This window comes from Mesocricetus auratus, unplaced genomic scaffold (genome assembly GCF_017639785.1).
Source record: "Mesocricetus auratus isolate SY011 unplaced genomic scaffold, BCM_Maur_2.0 Super-Scaffold_100014, whole genome shotgun sequence".
Taxonomy (NCBI): domain Eukaryota; kingdom Metazoa; phylum Chordata; class Mammalia; order Rodentia; family Cricetidae; genus Mesocricetus; species Mesocricetus auratus.
Window position 1 is genome coordinate 44,398,522 of NW_024429197.1, and position 17,683 is coordinate 44,416,204.

The window sequence follows — 17,683 nt, forward strand, 5'->3', positions numbered from 1 at the left end:
TAGATATTACAGCTCATACTTTTAATCTCAGTACTTGAGCAGCAGAGGCAGGCAGATATCTTTGAGTTCAGGACCAGCCTGATCTACATAGGGAGTTCTGGACCAGCCAGAACTGCATGGTGAGAGCCTGTCACAAAAAGAAGAAAGAAAAATGGAAAGAGTAAGTTTGATTAACATAAAGTTTTAGTACCCAGATCATGAATTTCTCACTGGTTTTCAAAAATCTGATTAACCTATCATTATTTATGGCCTTGGCTCATAGATAACAATTTCTACTGTCTTTAATCAATTAGCAGCTAAGTCCAGTAGATCCACATACCTTCTATACACTCATATCCTACAACCATCAAAAGGAACCGAAACCTAGAACATTTCCTACAAACATCTCAGAATAACCAAATCAAGGTAATGTGCCAAACAATTGGGAATTTCCATTCACTTTTGCCTCACTCTTGAACAGGCAGTGATATCTTCCCTCTGATCATCAATAATTATAATGTAACAATGTGCTTTCTACTGCCAAAATATAGGTAGGTGCATGATCTCACAGAAAGCTGAAGCGGAAAGTGCTATTTATTTCACTCTTTGTTTTATCAAGTTTACTAAGACATTAAGGAGTTATCTTGGTTTTTTTTTTTTTTAAAGATTGATTTATTTATTATATAGTGTTCTGCCTACATGCCAGAAGAGGGCACCAGATTGAATTGTAGATGGTTGTGAGCCACCATATGGTTGCTGGGAATTGAACTCAGGACCTCTGGAAGACCAGTCAGTGTTCTTAACCTCTGAGCCATCTCTCCAACCCAAGGAGCTATCTTTTGGGGAAAAAAAATTCTACATTCCATTATTCAACTATCACTGTTTCTTCCTATGCCTATTGCAGTTAAATGGGAGCTAATATGTATTCCATTTGCAAAGGGTTAAGATTACATCACAAGGAAGGTATCTTATTTTCTGAAGGCATTTAATGGCTGTCAGGTCTTTAGATGGCTTGAGCACTTTGCCCTGGTTATAACCTGGCAGTAAAGTGACTAATAAAAGCAAGGTACCATAAAATGAGTAAGCAATGTGAAAGGCAGCAGAATATACAACTTGGTGGTATACTTTTAATTTGAATCTAACAAACGACAACATAGCTTTGTAATTAACCCATATTGCTTTAGAAACATCTTTCAAAAATACTCTAAATATTGTACATTTTAACACACAAAATTAAATTGTTAATATTTTGATAAATTTTTTAAACAAAACACAAAAACCAAGCAAACTGTTACTTGTTTCACTATAAAAGTCAAGGATGTCTTTAAGAAACTAGGCTTCTAGTCAATCTTTTGCTAAGGAAGCCCAGCTTCTTCTTAATCGCTTGTTCACTGGGTCCAAAGGTTAAAACAGTGAAATGCAATCATCTGACACAGGCTTTCCTGGTGGTGTAGAAGAATCAGAATACATGTCTTGAGCACACCGGTCTCAGATACAAAAAGGACAAAGCAAAGGTAAGATCTTACATACTTAAGGTCTGGTTGTTGTTACTGAGTTAAAAAAAAAATTAAGTTTGTTACATCTGTAGAACAACCCTTGCCTTTAGTGACAATGAGCAGAAAACATGATCATATTTTCACAAAATAGTCAATGGCTCTTTACAAATAAAGTTTTCATCTCATCTAGCTAATCAAATTTTTAAGAACATTTTTAAGTATTCAAATGTTAATCATAGAAGTCTGAAGTAACTTTCACCTTAAAACAAATTTACAAGTTTAAAAGAATCACTAGTTGAAACTATTGAAGTTGGGTGATAACTACTATTATCAAAGTGTTTTCAAAGATAATTTCCAATATCAGTTATTTATTATTTAAGTTTTAAAATTCAAAAATCACACAGTAGTTAAGGAAAGGAATAAAGACAACTTAATCATTAACATCTCACTCCAAATGTACTGTATTATGGTATAAAATATTGAAGAACAAAATTACTTCCAGATTTTATTTAATAAAATCAAGATAAATAGAGCATCTTTTTATCTCCTGCTTATAGTATGTCATATAAAAATAAGCCAAAATTCCTAAACTTGTACTGGAAGCTTCATATAACAAGAATATGATTTCTGTATCAGCATCATTCCTTTGTGTTTAAGATTTGGTTTTCCTGTGTAGTCTCTTAAATCCATGAACCAGCTAATGGAAACTGACGCTCTATTTCTTCCTGATTATTAATTCTTTTTAAAACACAAAAATTATTTAAAAATAACTTCCAACTGGAGAAAAACCTCAAAAGAAATGGCCTTTTTTTTAACTGCCTTTTTTAAAAAATAAATTTTTGAAGAAATGGTTTTGTCTGGGAATTTATATAGAATCACAATACCCACTCTCTGTTGGTCTCTTCCCCTAGCAAAAAATACGAACTTGCATGAAAAAGCCTATAGACAGTGTAGGTTACAACTTCAAACACAGTAGTGCTGCAGATACATTCAAAGTAGAACCTTGCCTATATGTTGCTTTCAATTCTAAAATTCATTAAGAAAAATGTGTCTATCTTCATACTTTTCTTTTAGTACTTATAGAAAAAGTACTAAATTATAGAAAAAATTACTAGATGACAAATATAACATGATCCTCTAGCCCCTTCTCTCCACTGGCTCACAGCCTACCTTAACTCCACTTTATTCCTTGTCTGTTTGTTTATTGAGACAGGTCTTTCGTGTTCTGGAACACAGGAGGATGAGGGTGGCCTCAATCTCATAGAGAACCTCCCTCTGCCTCTGCCTCTGCCTCTGCCTCTGCCTCTCTGCCTCTGCTTCTGCCTCTCTGCCTCTGCCTCTGCCTCTGCCTCTGCCTCTGCCTCTCTTCTGCCTCTCTGCCTCTGCCTCTGCCTCCCTAGAGCTGGATTGAAAGCATGCACCACCACGCGTGGCCCTCACTTGCTTCTCTTCCACACCAACTCTTCATTTAAGTCAATTAGTTTTTTTATAGCCTATCTGCTTTCTTTAGCCAACCTTATCCCACATGCCTGAAAAACCATTACTTCCCCTCCCTCACTCATGTCTGCATACCACTGTGACAACAGTACTAGTTGACCATATCACTGTGCAAGCCATCAAAGAGGCTGTATAACTATTTCTAGATCATTAAGTATAAGTAAGCTAGCTTTCATAAACGACATAGGCATCTCCTTTATAAGGCCAATGGTGTAGAGTAAGTTGTAGCTTGGTCCTATTTCTGGTTCTAAAAGAGTAATAAAATGCTTATCATATGAAACTTATATTGTATAAAATCTAGGAGGCAAAATAAGACAGGAAATAGAGTTGTACAGATCAACAAATTGAAAGCAATGAACGAGTGGACAAGAATAGACCAGCATTGGAAAACAATAAATTCTTATCACCTATGAGCAAACAGGCTTCAGTAACTTGAAAAGAATCTTCCTAATCTACTTGGTTTTATTCAATAATATCTTTTGTTTTGTTTTGTTTTGTTTGAGACAGGGATTGTCTGTATTGTTTTGGAGGCTGTCCTGGAACTCGCTCTGTAGACCAGGCTGGCCTCGAGCTCACAGAGATCCTCCTGTCTTCCTGCCTCTGCCTCCCGAGTGCTGGGATTAACAGCGTGTTCACCATCGCCTGGCTGCAATAATATCTTTTTAAAAAACTTAAATAAGTATAACAAATGGTTTAAAAAGGTAAAAGTGATTAAATTTTAAAAGATCCCCTAAAGATTACAGGAAATAATTATATCCTTTTAAATATGTGATGACTTTGAGAAAACAGGTAGACTGAGGAATATGAAACACCATCATAAATAAAATAATGAGTTGAAAATAAATACTAAGAATATTACTTTTCAAGGAGCAATGTCTACTTTGAGCAGCAGGTTTAATATGCCTATTTACTTTGGCCTCTATTCAAAACTTGACTACAATAAAAGTGAAAGGTAAAGGGAAGTATAAACTCAAGAGAATAGAGAGAATGGACTAGGTAGTAAGAACAGTAAAATTTAGAAGTCTGAAAGTTAGTAGTTAAATGGTAACTGCAAAAGCAAATTTTTCCCATGTTAACAATGAGAAAAAAAACAGAGAGTCACTTGATTTCTATTACAGGAACTTAAAATGTTCACAAATTACCATTATCGGGTATTTTGGAAGTAGAGGAGGAGGCAAGAAGTCCTCCGTACCTCTGCCCTGACAAGTGATGTTCCTCCTTTATGGAAGATACGAGCTTTCTTTTCCTTGGAGGAATCTGGGTGCTAGGCCCAAGTGAATAGTGGAACACTGTTGAGATGAACTTAGAGCTGATACACCAAATACAAGTATTAAATCACCTTTTTACCATTCTGTTCTTGGAATGATGGCTACAAAGTCTTGTATGTAGAGGAAGTAATTTAGAAAGGTTATTTTTATGGAATACAACTAGCCTGAAAGAAAGGTAATAACATTTGAGAACTCCCTCCAAAGTCCAGCACATTCATCTAAAACATCTAAAGTCAGTAATGCATACATAAGCACACAGTTTCCGATCAGTTACTTAGTTTCCCACTTTACCTGAAAGCAAAATATTAACATTCATGAAGAAAGCTACCATAGATGGAAAAATAAAACCTGGGGACACAAAAGCTATTCTAAAAAACAAAAAAGCACAAAGGGTGGGGGAAAAGGAAGGGAGGGAGGACGAGCAGGAGGAGGAAGAAAATATATCCATGCAGCAAAGTCTACAGGGAAAAACTACTAAGAAAATAAAGAAAAGTCTAGAATCTAAAGGATGCAGAGAAGAAAACAAAACCTTAGGAATAAAGTTGAGATTGTCTCCAAAACGTAGAGCAAAACTACAAGATACATAAGATATATATTTTATGTATCTTAAAAGAAAAATATATGTAAAAGGGGAAAAGCAAATCAGTGTGTCCTCAACCTCTGAAGTTTATCTCTTGAAATGAAATTATTCTCTTTCTCTAGGCCTTTGATATGAAAGTCATAAGCTTCAGGACCTTGTTCTGGCCAATCTCTAATAAGGGTTTATCAATTCTCTAATAAGAAAATAAGGATTTGGAAAAAGGTTATTCCAGATTGTACAATAAACAATTTAGACAGTTCTACAAATAGTATTATCAATTAGTGCAATAATTCAAAAATTAATTTTTTCAGAACTGAGAAGGGACAACCAGGTACTCAATTTTAAGCAAACTTAAAAAGGCACAGAATTGTGAAATTGAAAAAAGTTACTTTAGATGCTTTGAGAGTTAGGGAAATGCAAGTTAGATAAGATGACAAAGAGTGAGAAAAATATAAGTACTGAAACTTAAAGACAGCAGAACAATGACCATCAGTATTTTGAGGGAAAATTATTTCCTACCTAGAATTCAATTTCTAGCCAAAATCTGTAAAGGTTAAAAACAACAAAAATGTCCTTCCATGGTCTTTCTTGGAAGTTATGATGCCCCACAAAAACCCAAAGCAATAAACAAGACAAAGAATTCTGTAACAAAGACTGTAGAGAATCTGTACATGAAAAGCTGTGGAAGTGTCATCCACTGGTCAGCATGTCTAGACTAAGCACAGCAACAGGAGAGGCTTTTCATGTAGGTGACAATGAGGAAGTACTTACTATGCACTACCTACAGAGAAATTTGCTATGGGAGAGCACAGGAATAAATTAATGACAAAAAAACAATGCATGGAAAACTAAACACTTTTTTAAAAAGCTCAGTTTAGCAGAAAAAAGTCTAAAATGGAAAAAATAATCAAGCTACATGGTTCAGTAACCAATAATTTATGTGATTATGATATTATAAACCCTGAATATTCTTCTGGCAAAATTCATTAAGTATCTGTTAGAAAGTGAACAGCCAATATACTGGAGATATAGTAGAGGATACTTGAAAGAAAAGTAGTAATTTTTATCTTACACCGCTTACAAATCAATTTATAATATCAATATAACACCCAAAATTGAAATATCATGAAGCATCAATTTAAGAAGATACTTAATTATGCACATAATTGTAAATATACATCCCTCTGGGCTTTTTATCTATATGTATGCTGAAAATTTTAACACAAGTATTTAAATTGTTTATAAGTTTTTTTTTTCATTAAATCTGAAGCTAATAAGACACTCTAGAAAAATACTGAGTTCAGTGTCCTCAGGGGCTGTGATGGCTAATATGCAGGATAATGAAAAGCAATGGGATTGCTTTACAGTTTATGTATCTTAAAAGAAAAGGGAAAAAATAAAAGGGAAAAAGGAAATCAGTGTGTCTTCAACCTCTGAAGTTCACCTCTTGAAATGAAATTATTCTCTTTTCTCTTAGGTCTTCGATATGAAAGTCACATGCTTCATGACCTTGTTTTGGCCATTCTCTATGCTGCTATTCTTTGACAAAAGCCAGACCTCTGAGACAGTAAGTTTTTTTTACAACCAATAGTAAAAAAGGTAGTAAAATATATAAAAACAAAAGACCAACAAAAGAAAAATAAAGTCAATTGATGAACTATTAAAAATTAACTCATATATCTTCACAGCTAAAGGTGCTTGCCACCAAGCGTAGCAACCAGAGTTCCATCTTCAAAACTCACTATGAAAAGTGAGAACTAACTCCTGAAAACTGTCCTCTGCCTCCACATGTGCCATGACATGCATGTGCATGGACACCCATATACACAGCATACACATGTACAAATATAAACAAAATTTAAATTAGACATTTGCTTATTTTTATATATGTATATATATATTTGTTTTGTAAAATGAATTGTTTTTAAAAGTTGGCCAAATAGGAAGAAAAAGATGGTTCAGTAGTTAAGAGCACTCTCTGCTCCTACAGAGGACTCAGGTTCAGTTCCCAGAACCCACTTGCTGGCTCATAGGCATCTGCAACTTCAGATCCAGGAGTTCTGAAGCACTTTTATGGCCTCCACAGACACCAAACAGATGCATGATGTACATACTTACATGTAGGAACTCACACATAGCATAAAAATAAAAAAATTTAAAAGCTGAATAAAGTAGAATTCTGAAATTTTTCACTATAAAATCAGAGATTAGTTTCAAGACAAAAAATATCCGTTCAAAACACAGGATGGGGAAAGAGAGCTGAGGAAATGGTTTAGTGCAAGCAAGAGGATCTGAATTACATCCAGCGTTGACCTTTCCTCCTCCACATGCACAGGTTAGCACATACTACATATATACAAAATAATGATTACGTAAATAAATAGTACATATCACAGGGATAGAGCTCAGTAGACATGCTTTTGTCTAATGATCTGGGTTCAAGTCCCAGTTCTGCCAAAATAAAAATTTTAAGTAACTAAGCTACTTGTGTTGACATATACCTGTAACCAGAATGTATTAGCATGAGGCAGGGCAATCAGGAGTTGGCCAGCTCATGCAATACACTGGAATCCTATTGCAAATAAAACCAACACCTACACAAACAGAAACTTACCATGTCAATCAATAAAAATCCTAACATGTAAGAAAAACTCACTAACACAACTTACCATCATGTGACTGCATGACTATATCAACTGCAGAGCCCGTCAAGAACTACTTATTTCAATGTATAGCTACATATGGGAATCATTTCTTGTATTATAGCTCATTAACAATCATGATTTAATTTGATATTGTTTTGAGACAACTGTGTAAATATGACTGTCCTTGAACTTACAGAGATCCATTTGCCTCTTCAAAAGTGTGTATCACTACAGTCAGCATGGTTCTGTATTTGATAGAAAGCAATTTCTTAAAATACCAGATATTTGGGATGTTAAAGCAACAGACTGTTGGGCATTGACTTGAATTATTTAATATGCCTAGGTATATGATAGTATCTCCACAAACTTTAAAATACTTTCAACAACTTTCCCATATCTAATCATGCATGTTACCATCAAATAAAGTTTTAGTCTGCTTTGTTTAGTTTTTTGTTTTGTTTTCTGAAAAACCATCTCACTGTGTAGCCAAAGTTGGACTTGAACTTGTTAGTATCCTGCCTCAGTCTCCCCAAGCACAGAGATCACAGGCATGTGCTAACATTCTTGACTAAGTAAGTCAACAAACTGTTATTTACCTTGTATTTCTCTAGGAGAAATATAGCAATATTCCTTCTGTGATGCTTATATAGTAACAGGTGAAAGACACTTGTGGAACAAAGTACTCTCCCTGAGTGGTTATATCAGAATTTCCTTAATCTTTAGCATATCACCTCTACAAAGAAACGTTGGCTCTTTTTCACATTAAAGTATAATTTTTTCCAGATTTTTATCCATTATCTCATCTTGGATATGTAATTTTAAACACTCCTGTTAGAAATTTTCCTGATTACAACATTTCTATTTTTTCTTTTCTAGGAAGTCAAACGTAATCTGACGAGAAGGAATTATTCCTTGATTCCAGATAGTATCAGTAACAATGTTACCATCCTTGATCTTAGTTATAACCAGATCACTCTCAAAGCTTCAGACATCATGGTGCTACAGATGTATTCTTTACTCACTGAGCTCTACTTGATGGAGAATAACATTACTGTCATATATAATAATAGCTTCAGTAATCTCTCCAACCTACAAATTTTAAATATCTGTGGAAATGCCATCAGTATAATTGAACAGGACTCATTTGTTGGCTTAAATGAAGTAAAAGAGTTATATCTTTGCCAAAACAAAATATTACACCTGAATCCCAATGTATTTGTGCCTCTAAATAACCTGAAAGTGCTGAATCTGCAAGGTAACCTGATAAGCCACTTCGCTGCACCACAACTATTTCATCTGGAGTTACTAACTTTGGATGGCAATCCATGGAACTGCAACTGCAGTCTACTCGAGTTGCAGAACTGGCTGAACAAATCTCATGTGACATTAGGTAAGCAAGAAGACAATGTAACTGAGCTTTGATGGCTTATGCAGAATTAAAATAGATTAAAAAACAGCTTGGCTGGAAGTATTGCTCACTGATAGACTCAGGTCTTGAACTTTAATTTCCAGCATAGTTAAAAATAAACCAAAATCAAAATAAATAAATAAATAAACAGATAGATAAATAGATTTTTAAAAAAACCAAAACCAAACCAAGCCAAGCCAAACTAAACAAACAACAAAAAAAAACAACAGAACACCCGGAAGAAACTGCAGAATAGACACGCTTTCACCTCACCTGGTAAGAGGTGGTAATTTAAACATTGGTATCTGCAAAAAGTTATTATTAAACATGCAGAGTCATTAAGTACTATTAATTTTACATGTCAGGTGTGGTAATGCATACGTTTAATTCCAGAACTTGGGAGGCAGAGGCAGAGTTAGTTCTGTAAGTCCCAGATCAGCCACAGTGAGATTATACAGTGAGATCCTAGCTTTAAAAAACGAGTAATTTTCCTTCATACTTCCTATATATTCTCTGGAGATTGTGTCACAAAATACCGAAAAAGAAGTCTTGGTTTCATTTGGCTGGTTACTTGTTTCCCAGCACTGGGGCTTGAACTCAGGGTGTTGTCTTACTTTGTTAACTACACATCATCATGCTCTGCTTAGGATCCAGATTATAACAATACTCTTAATCATAAGACTTTCTAACATACAAACTAAACAACACATACTGCAATTAACCTTTATAACAGGACTTTATATACAACAACACTCATGTTGACATGCAAATTCATCAAAAGTTCTTTCCTTACAACAAACATTTTTGTTTCATTTATATTACATGTTTAAATGTTTTGCCTGCATGTATGTATGGCACCATGTGTGTACCAGGTACCTGCAAAGGTCAGAAGAGGGCACTGGATCCCCTAGAACTAGTTAAGGATAGTCGTGAGCCACCATGTGGAAGCTGGAAATTAAATATAGATTCTCTGCAAGAGTATCAAGTGCTTTAACCACTGAGATATATTTTCAGTCCTTCTTATTGTCTCTCTAATAAAACCAACTTATCAAAAATTCTAAATCAACATTGTGTTTGAAACACTTCCATTGTTTATAATACATCTCCATTTATTTCTTTACCAGAAAATGAGAACATCACCATGTGTAGCTACCCAGATGACCTAAAGCACTACAGCATCAAGTCAGCACCTTTTTCAACTGAATGCCACTCTAAATTTATTACCACTATAAGTGAAGATCTTTATGTTGATTTTCAGTCTATTAGGAATTCAACTTCTAATAGCTCCTTAAACAACTTAACACAGAACTCAGGTAATGTACTGGTTTTGTATATTATACTATTGCTGAAGGCATTTGACTAACCACAAGTTCTCTTTGTATTTCACTAATTTGAGTTTCTATGAACAATGTAAAAGAACAATTCATCTCAATGAAGATTTATAAAATATTGTGATTCCAACTGAGGCTTTATTAGACAGCATGCACATGAAATTGTGTATTAGTTAGCTAACTATTTTACTAGTCAAGACACTACAATTTACAAGTATAAGTTAATGGTTTTATGTGAGCTGATAATAATACCTGGTTGTGTTTTAATATGGACTATTGCATATACATGAGAGGAGATACAAGTCTACACACAAAATTCATTTATGTGTCAAAAATACCACATGCATGTAGGTTAAAGATAATTTTACACAATACTTTTTGGGCACCTGTGTTTTTACTGTGGTCTGACCCTTGAGGACTGCTATGGAATTTCTACTTGTGAAATCATGTTAGTGCTCAGAGTTAGTTACAGATTTTGGAGCATCTTGGATTTTTAACTAGAATTGCTCAACGTTAGTCATTTTGGAAAACAATGTTCTTTGACCAAATTTTTCTTTAGTGTATTAGTAACTCTAATTCAAAGAAAACTTAAAGTATGTTCCTTTCCAACATTGCTTGACTTTTGTCAACTTAACAAAGTCTCTCTCTCTCTTCTAAGAACATGAAGCTCTTGGAAAAAGCTGGGCTCTCCTTGTTGGTGTTGTCATCACTGTACTGCTAACTTCACTGCTCATCTTTATTGCTGTCAAGTGTCCAGTATGGTATAATATTCTGCTTAGTTACAATCATCATCGCCTGGAAGAGCATGAAGCAGAAATCTATGAAAATGATCTTACGAGAAACCCAAGTTCTCTTTCACAAATCACGGATACAAACTCTGAAGACACCACAGTAATATTTGAACAGTTTCATTCATTTGTGGTAGATGATGATGGGTTTATTGAAGACAGATATATAGATATAAATGAGGTACATGAAGATAAATAATTTTATCATGTTGAAATTTTTGAAAAATATTATCAGTCTACTTATAGCTTAGACAAAAAGATTTTTATTTACAAACAAAACTATAACCAGCAGATCTTCATATTAACCAGTACCTTATATAAATATCATACAATTATTTTTTACTGTACGGCACAATCAAGTCCAAATCCAAATGCAGTAATCCATATTCTGGTTAGCTAAAAGTTGAATAATTTATTTATACCACCAGCATTTACTAGTATCAGGAATATTCAGGAAAGTACATGGATGAATATTTACTAACTAAAATGAAACAATTCTGGTGTTAGCAAATACATGTGCTGCAGGATCTGAAATTATACTAAAATTTTAATCAATAAAGACATTTAGAATTATATCATCAAAGTGAGGAACAGTGAGCTCTGACTGCATAAATTGTTTTTATGCTCACAAATGAATTCACAGAATTGGAAAATAGTTTTTAATGCTGCCTGAGCCTAAAAAACAAAATTTCCTTAAAAATTGGTAGCAATTTAAAGCATAGGTACAATAATCCCTAATAATCACTACTGATATTGAGAGCGGTTATTAGGAAGGGTTACACACACAATTGCCATGTTGAATATTACAATGTTTCTCAAATTGTTTTCTAGACCTAAAGCACTACAGCATCAAGTCAGCACCTTTTTCAACTGAATGCCACTCTAAATTTATTACCACTATAAGTGAAGATCTTTATGTTGATTTTCAGTCTATTAGGAATTCAACTTCTAATAGCTCCTTAAACAACTTAACACAGAACTCAGGTAATGTACTGGTTTTGTATATTATACTATTGCTGAAGGTGTCATTTACATAAAGAGAAAAACGTACCTGGTCAAATTACCAAAAGAATCTGAATTTAAACAAGGTGAACTAAGATTCTTTCCTTTACTGCTTATATAGATTTTACTAAGCTGATGTGTTCTCTGACAATTCAGAGTAAAATATTGAGTTCTGATGAGCATTTATATAGCATGTGCAATAACCTGCATTTTCATTCCCCCCCACCCACGCACAGAAACTTTAAAATTTCCTTGATAACCAAACTCTTTCTTGGAAATATAGCTAATAGGTCACAGCACATTTCAAACCAAAGAACATGCCCTGGAAACACTAGCTTTACATAGGAAGGGTCTATCTAAAGCAAAATATTTACCAATTCTCTTATAATGGCTTGGCTGCAAATATAATGTGAACCACTTACCACTTTAAATAGTAGAATTAAAAATTAGCAAAATCTGTATTTTACCATTCTATATGTGGGGAAAACTAAGTGTATTTACCTGAACATTTTAGAAATAAGACTATCTGTAAAACATGGAACTTCACTTATGGATGAAATATGTAACATATTTCCTATGATTTTCTTCAACCACATACGTGGAAAGGGACAGTGACTAGAACGGAAGACGGAGCACAGCTGAAAATGTGCTGACAGGACTTACTTGGAAATGGAGACATGGGTATACAATGCTCCAATTCCAACGTTCCAATTTCTAATAAACAAAGAGATTCAAAAGAATATACAAGACAGGGCTGGAGAGATGGCTCAGAGGTTAAGAGCAGTGGTCCTGACTTCAATTCCCAGCAACCACACGGTGGCTTACAACCACCTATAAAGATATCTGGTGCCCTCTTCTGGTGTGCAGGTATGCATGCAGGCAGAATACATAATAAATAAATCTTTTTTTTTTTAAAGGAATGTACGTGATAACATCTTACAAAAAGACTAATAATGTAGAACTTGTCATAATTCCCCAAAATAATCCCTTTGGAAAGTTATATAAATAGTGCTGACAAAATAGCTCAGCAGTTAAAAACTCACACACCAAAGCCTGACAACCTGAGTTAAATCTCCAGAACCACATGGTGTAAGGAGGGAATCAGGTTGTCCTCTGACCTCCATATGTACACTATGGTACGTGTATGCCAAAACACATCCATACATGCATACACACACAATAAATAGAGTTTAAAATTTTTAAAGCTTATGTAAAAACTACATTCAGTTGGAATGTCCACAGATGGAAAATAAAATATATCCTTTGAACCAAAAGACCAATTTGTGTTAATACATATTTTCTCATGTTTACAGTAACTTAAAGAGTATAAATATATCTAATCTTATGAATTACAAATTGGTTTAAGTATCAATTTTAAAACATAATTACGATATCTTTCTCTAAATAACCTATCATTCTGCTAAAATATCATTTTCTACGTAGAAGATTTCAAAATTAATCTTTGAGAAATACTGTAAAATAAAATCATAAATAAACAAACATTAGATTACACCTGACCTCTTATATTCAACAGTTTATTACTGAGTATTTAGTAAATATCTGACTGAGGAGAAATAAATGAATGTAAAATTATGACTAATATGTTTTTAAAGGAAACTGATCTTGACCAATACCAAACTAGCAGGATAACTCAGTTAAAATCATATATTTAATATGTAAATATTGTTACAATCACATGCTGAGGTTATATCTACAACCAGCTTGTGCTAAACAGGTTTTCCAAAATAAACAGAGAATCAAACCATATGAAATGATGGTAAAAATGGAAGCTTTTTCCATATGCTGTCTTTATGTTGTCATTATGTATGGTCGTTCTTCTTCAAAATACATAGAGTCAAGATTAAGCATAGTAACCAAATACTTTTCAAAGCTTTTACTTTTTATTTCTAGCATAAATACTTTTAAAACATGTAACTGTAAAATTGATATATAAAATTTGGGTATTAGCATAAATTCTGACATAATGGAATGGGGACAAATGTTTTCAATTCTTCAAAGTATTCAGAGTTACAGCTTATATGTTTGCATATATGATTTTCTAATATTTAGAAGAGTATCTTGTATACAGTAAGTAAATGGTATATGTTTGCTCAATGGTTTCAAAGCAAGAGGGAATGGAAGCAAGAAAACTTTTCAAGAAAGATTTTGGTATTCTTTGTATAAGGAAGAGGCTGCCAGTTTCCCTATATTTAAGAAATCTATGTACAGCAGTATTAATGATCAGTGGGGGAATGACACTCCTTTGTTTCTAATCAACAGAGGAATTACGTATCTCTACCAAATAGTTCATCATTATATGTAATAACCTATTCTTCATACATGGGAGTGCATTTGTTGTTAACAAATTTCAGTAATTTTGGTTAAAAATTATCCTTGCTCTCAAACAGATTAACAGTAGTAAGCCTCTGGAATAGAATGGTACACGCATGTTTGCACACCATAGTTCAACTTTTACACTTACCTTACCATATGCTGCTGTATTTAATATGGGTCACAACTTATTTTTAAAATTATCTTAATTCACATTGTTATCTTTGTAGGGATCACTGCTACTTTTATTATTAAAGTCAAAGCTAGTTCGTATTTAGTCTTTATAAATAAGTTATATATAAATACACATAAGTCTATATACAGCATAGAGAATATTAATATAATTATCATCAATGTCAGTAAAAGTACAAAACCTACTGACCAATAACTCTTTCATTAAAGTAAAACTAAAATGTCATAATTCAAACTAATTAAAAGCCTAGGATAAATTCTATGAGTAGATATAAAGACAAAATTCATCTTAGAGTTTAAGTTCTTAGAAGCAGAAATCACATTTATATAATTGGGTAGTCCTTTCTTTTCTATAAAATTTAGCTCCTTGGAAGTAAATTAACATAGCATGATTTGACATTAAGATAAACTTTGTATTGAGATGTTATGGTTAATTTAAGAAAAAACTGATACATGTTCTACTACAAATATATACTTTAAATGTAAGAGGTCAGTAAGATGCCAGTTATGGTTCTTTTTGGTTTGGTTTGTTTTTGTTTCATTGAGACAGACAGAGTTTCTCTGTGTTACAGCTCTGGCTGTCCTGGAACTGACTTTGTAGGTCAGGCTGGCCTCAAACTCACAGAGATCTGCTTGCTTCTGCCTCCCAAGTGCTGCAGTTAAAGATGTGTGTGCACTAACACACCCAGCCCAGGTGTGGCTCCTGTCTGTAGTCAGCACTCAAGAGGCTGAGGCAGGAAGATCCTTGTGAGTCTGAGGTAGTCTACACTACAAAGTAAGACAGTGCCTCATAAGAATCCAACACTTAGCTAATTAATTTAAAGAAACAAATTAAGACAAAAAGTTAAAATTTTATAAAGAAATAAATGACTCACAAGTTAAACAACCTACCAAAACTCATTTAAAAATTTGAACTTACGCTTGTCTTTCAGTAAATATGACATCCATACTTTGTGTTTCTCGATCATTTTGAGCTTTAAGCTGTGCAAACAGTTAACAAAGAAGTTAGTCATTAAAAAAAAGTAGTTATCAAACCAAAGGTTACTCTGGTTATGAGCTAAATGAGATTATTGTAATAATGCAAAAAAGTAAAAATTAGAAAAAAATACAACTTTCACCTAACAAAGAATATTATCAGATAGATTAGTCCTTTATATTGACATTATATCACACACCAAAATAACTCATTTTTCTCTAGTGATTTGTCCAATAATTAAATTTAAATTTAATTTATGTAAAAACCATTTCAAAAACATTCTATATGTTCAATAAATATTTAATTAGCCATATGCTGAATTTAGAATCAACAAAATTGTGTTCTTAAATCTTTCATGATTTCCTAAATATTCCTTGCTGACTTTATGGGCACAGACCTGAATCTAGACCTTCCCCCAAATAAATGACCAAATACTTCTCAAAGTTTTTGGTATTTATTTCTAGCAATAAAATTCGTTTCTAGGTTTGTGAAACTAAAAATAATTTAGTAAATTGTTTTAGAATCCCAAGTTTAGAATTCATTTTTTAAAATCCTGCCAGGTTGATGTGGGGCACACCTTTAATCCCAGCATTTAAGAGGCAGAGGCAGGCAGATCTCTGAGTCTGAGGCCAGTCTGGTCGACTAAGGAGGAGTTCTAAGACAGCCAGAGCTACACAGGAAAACCCTGTCTCAGAAAAAAAAAATGCTATTTTCACAAAATTCTTTGATGATGTAATAAATTATAAGCTATAAAATTTTGTTATATTTTATCCGAATGTTTAAAATTAAAATAAGTTAGATATTAACATGAATACTGAACACAAATTCTCATTTACCAAAGTTAGTATTAGCTATACCTGATATCATATCCATTCCCTTTTCTCGTTGTTATAAAAACTATGAGGAGGTGCTGGAGAGATGGCTCAGCAGTTAAGATCACTTGCTGCTCTTCTAGAAGACTTGTGTTCACCTTCCAGCACCTCTCTGGAGGCTCACAACTGTCTCTTACTCTAGTCCTAGGCAATTTGATGCCTTCTTCTGGCCTCTGAGGGCACAAGGCATAGACATTTATGCAGACAAAGCACCCATACACTTTAAATAATTAACTAAAAAGACTATACAAAGATTTTTAAACATATTACTTCCATTGAATTTTAATTCCATTTGTAAAAAAATTAAAACCTAAAGAATCAATTTTTAAAAAAAGAAGTTATAAACAAAAATATTGTTAACTAATATATATCCTAGCAATATAGGCGGTTCTTTCCTAGTGTAAGATCAGTGGAAACAGAGCTTTATTGACAGATATTAAAACATTTACTCCAACAGTAACAGGGAAATAAAAGAGCAATAAAGATGCTGAACTATAATTGTGATAATTATGATATTTATATCCATTAGGTTTTATCAAACCATTTCTAGATAAATGCTTTTATTTTAAAGGATATGATTTACATACAATTATTACTTATATTTATATATTTTCTTACCATGTTGTAATCATTCATCACTTCTTCCATTTCAGTATTGGTATTGAGTTTATCTACCAACTAAAAGCAAAAATGTAACAAAAATCACCATTTTGTTAGCTTTAATGTTCTAGGTAAGTCTTAATATACATATTTATTTTCATAAACAGCTAGTGATCTCAGCATTAATACTACCAAGTGTCTTACTTCAAGAAAAAATAGTGAGCGACAGTGAAAAACAACATTGAAAAACTAACCATACTCTTCATTCGGCCAATAAAGTAAACTAAATTTTTAGTGTGGAAAAGTGAGAAGTGATGAAGGGGAAATAAAAAAGACAATATAATTTCTGTATTTTTATACTTCCAACTTCTTCACAAGAAACATAAATATAGCTGTATATTATTTGGTATTTAAAATATATTTTAAGTGGCAAGAGCATAAAAACAAAACATCAAAAGAAATTCTCTTTAAAAAAAGAGGCAATACCATGTTGTAGTCTGCTAGTTGTCCTTGAAAGTCTTTAATTTCAACAGCTAATGTCTCTGCCCTATAAACAAAAACAAATTCATTCATAAATACATAAGCAGATCGAAATTAAGAACTTTATGGATGGTGTCATATTTAATAAATTATGTTCACAAGACTGAATGACTATTGAATTGATACTCTGTGGTATGGATTCCTAATAAAGATCTTGCATGTTTTCACTGCAAAATCA

General features: G+C 33.2%; 2 protein-coding genes across 4 annotated transcripts in view; one reads left to right on the plus strand and one right to left on the minus strand.

The window, feature by feature from the left end:
* The window catches only part of Ift74 (intraflagellar transport 74), an 84,133-nt gene that overhangs the window by 53,082 nt on the left and 13,368 nt on the right, over positions 1–17,683 (minus strand). For all 3 annotated transcript variants that reach the window (XM_040757158.1, XM_040757157.1, XM_040757159.1), the window contains 3 exons: positions 17,452–17,512; positions 16,984–17,043; positions 15,437–15,498 (listed from right to left, as the gene is read on the minus strand). In XM_040757158.1, coding sequence (XP_040613092.1) covers positions 15,437–15,498; positions 16,984–17,043; positions 17,452–17,512 — 183 coding nt within the window. The remainder of the gene's footprint in view (positions 1–15,436; positions 15,499–16,983; positions 17,044–17,451; positions 17,513–17,683) is intronic.
* Positions 1,397–17,680, plus strand: Lrrc19 (leucine rich repeat containing 19). Its single transcript, XM_040757160.1, has 5 exons — positions 1,397–1,493; positions 6,298–6,387; positions 8,342–8,855; positions 9,998–10,186; positions 10,863–17,680. Exons 2-5 carry the CDS (start codon positions 6,307–6,309, stop codon positions 11,189–11,191), a joined length of 1,113 nt encoding a protein of 370 aa, XP_040613094.1. The 5' UTR covers positions 1,397–1,493; positions 6,298–6,306; the 3' UTR covers positions 11,192–17,680.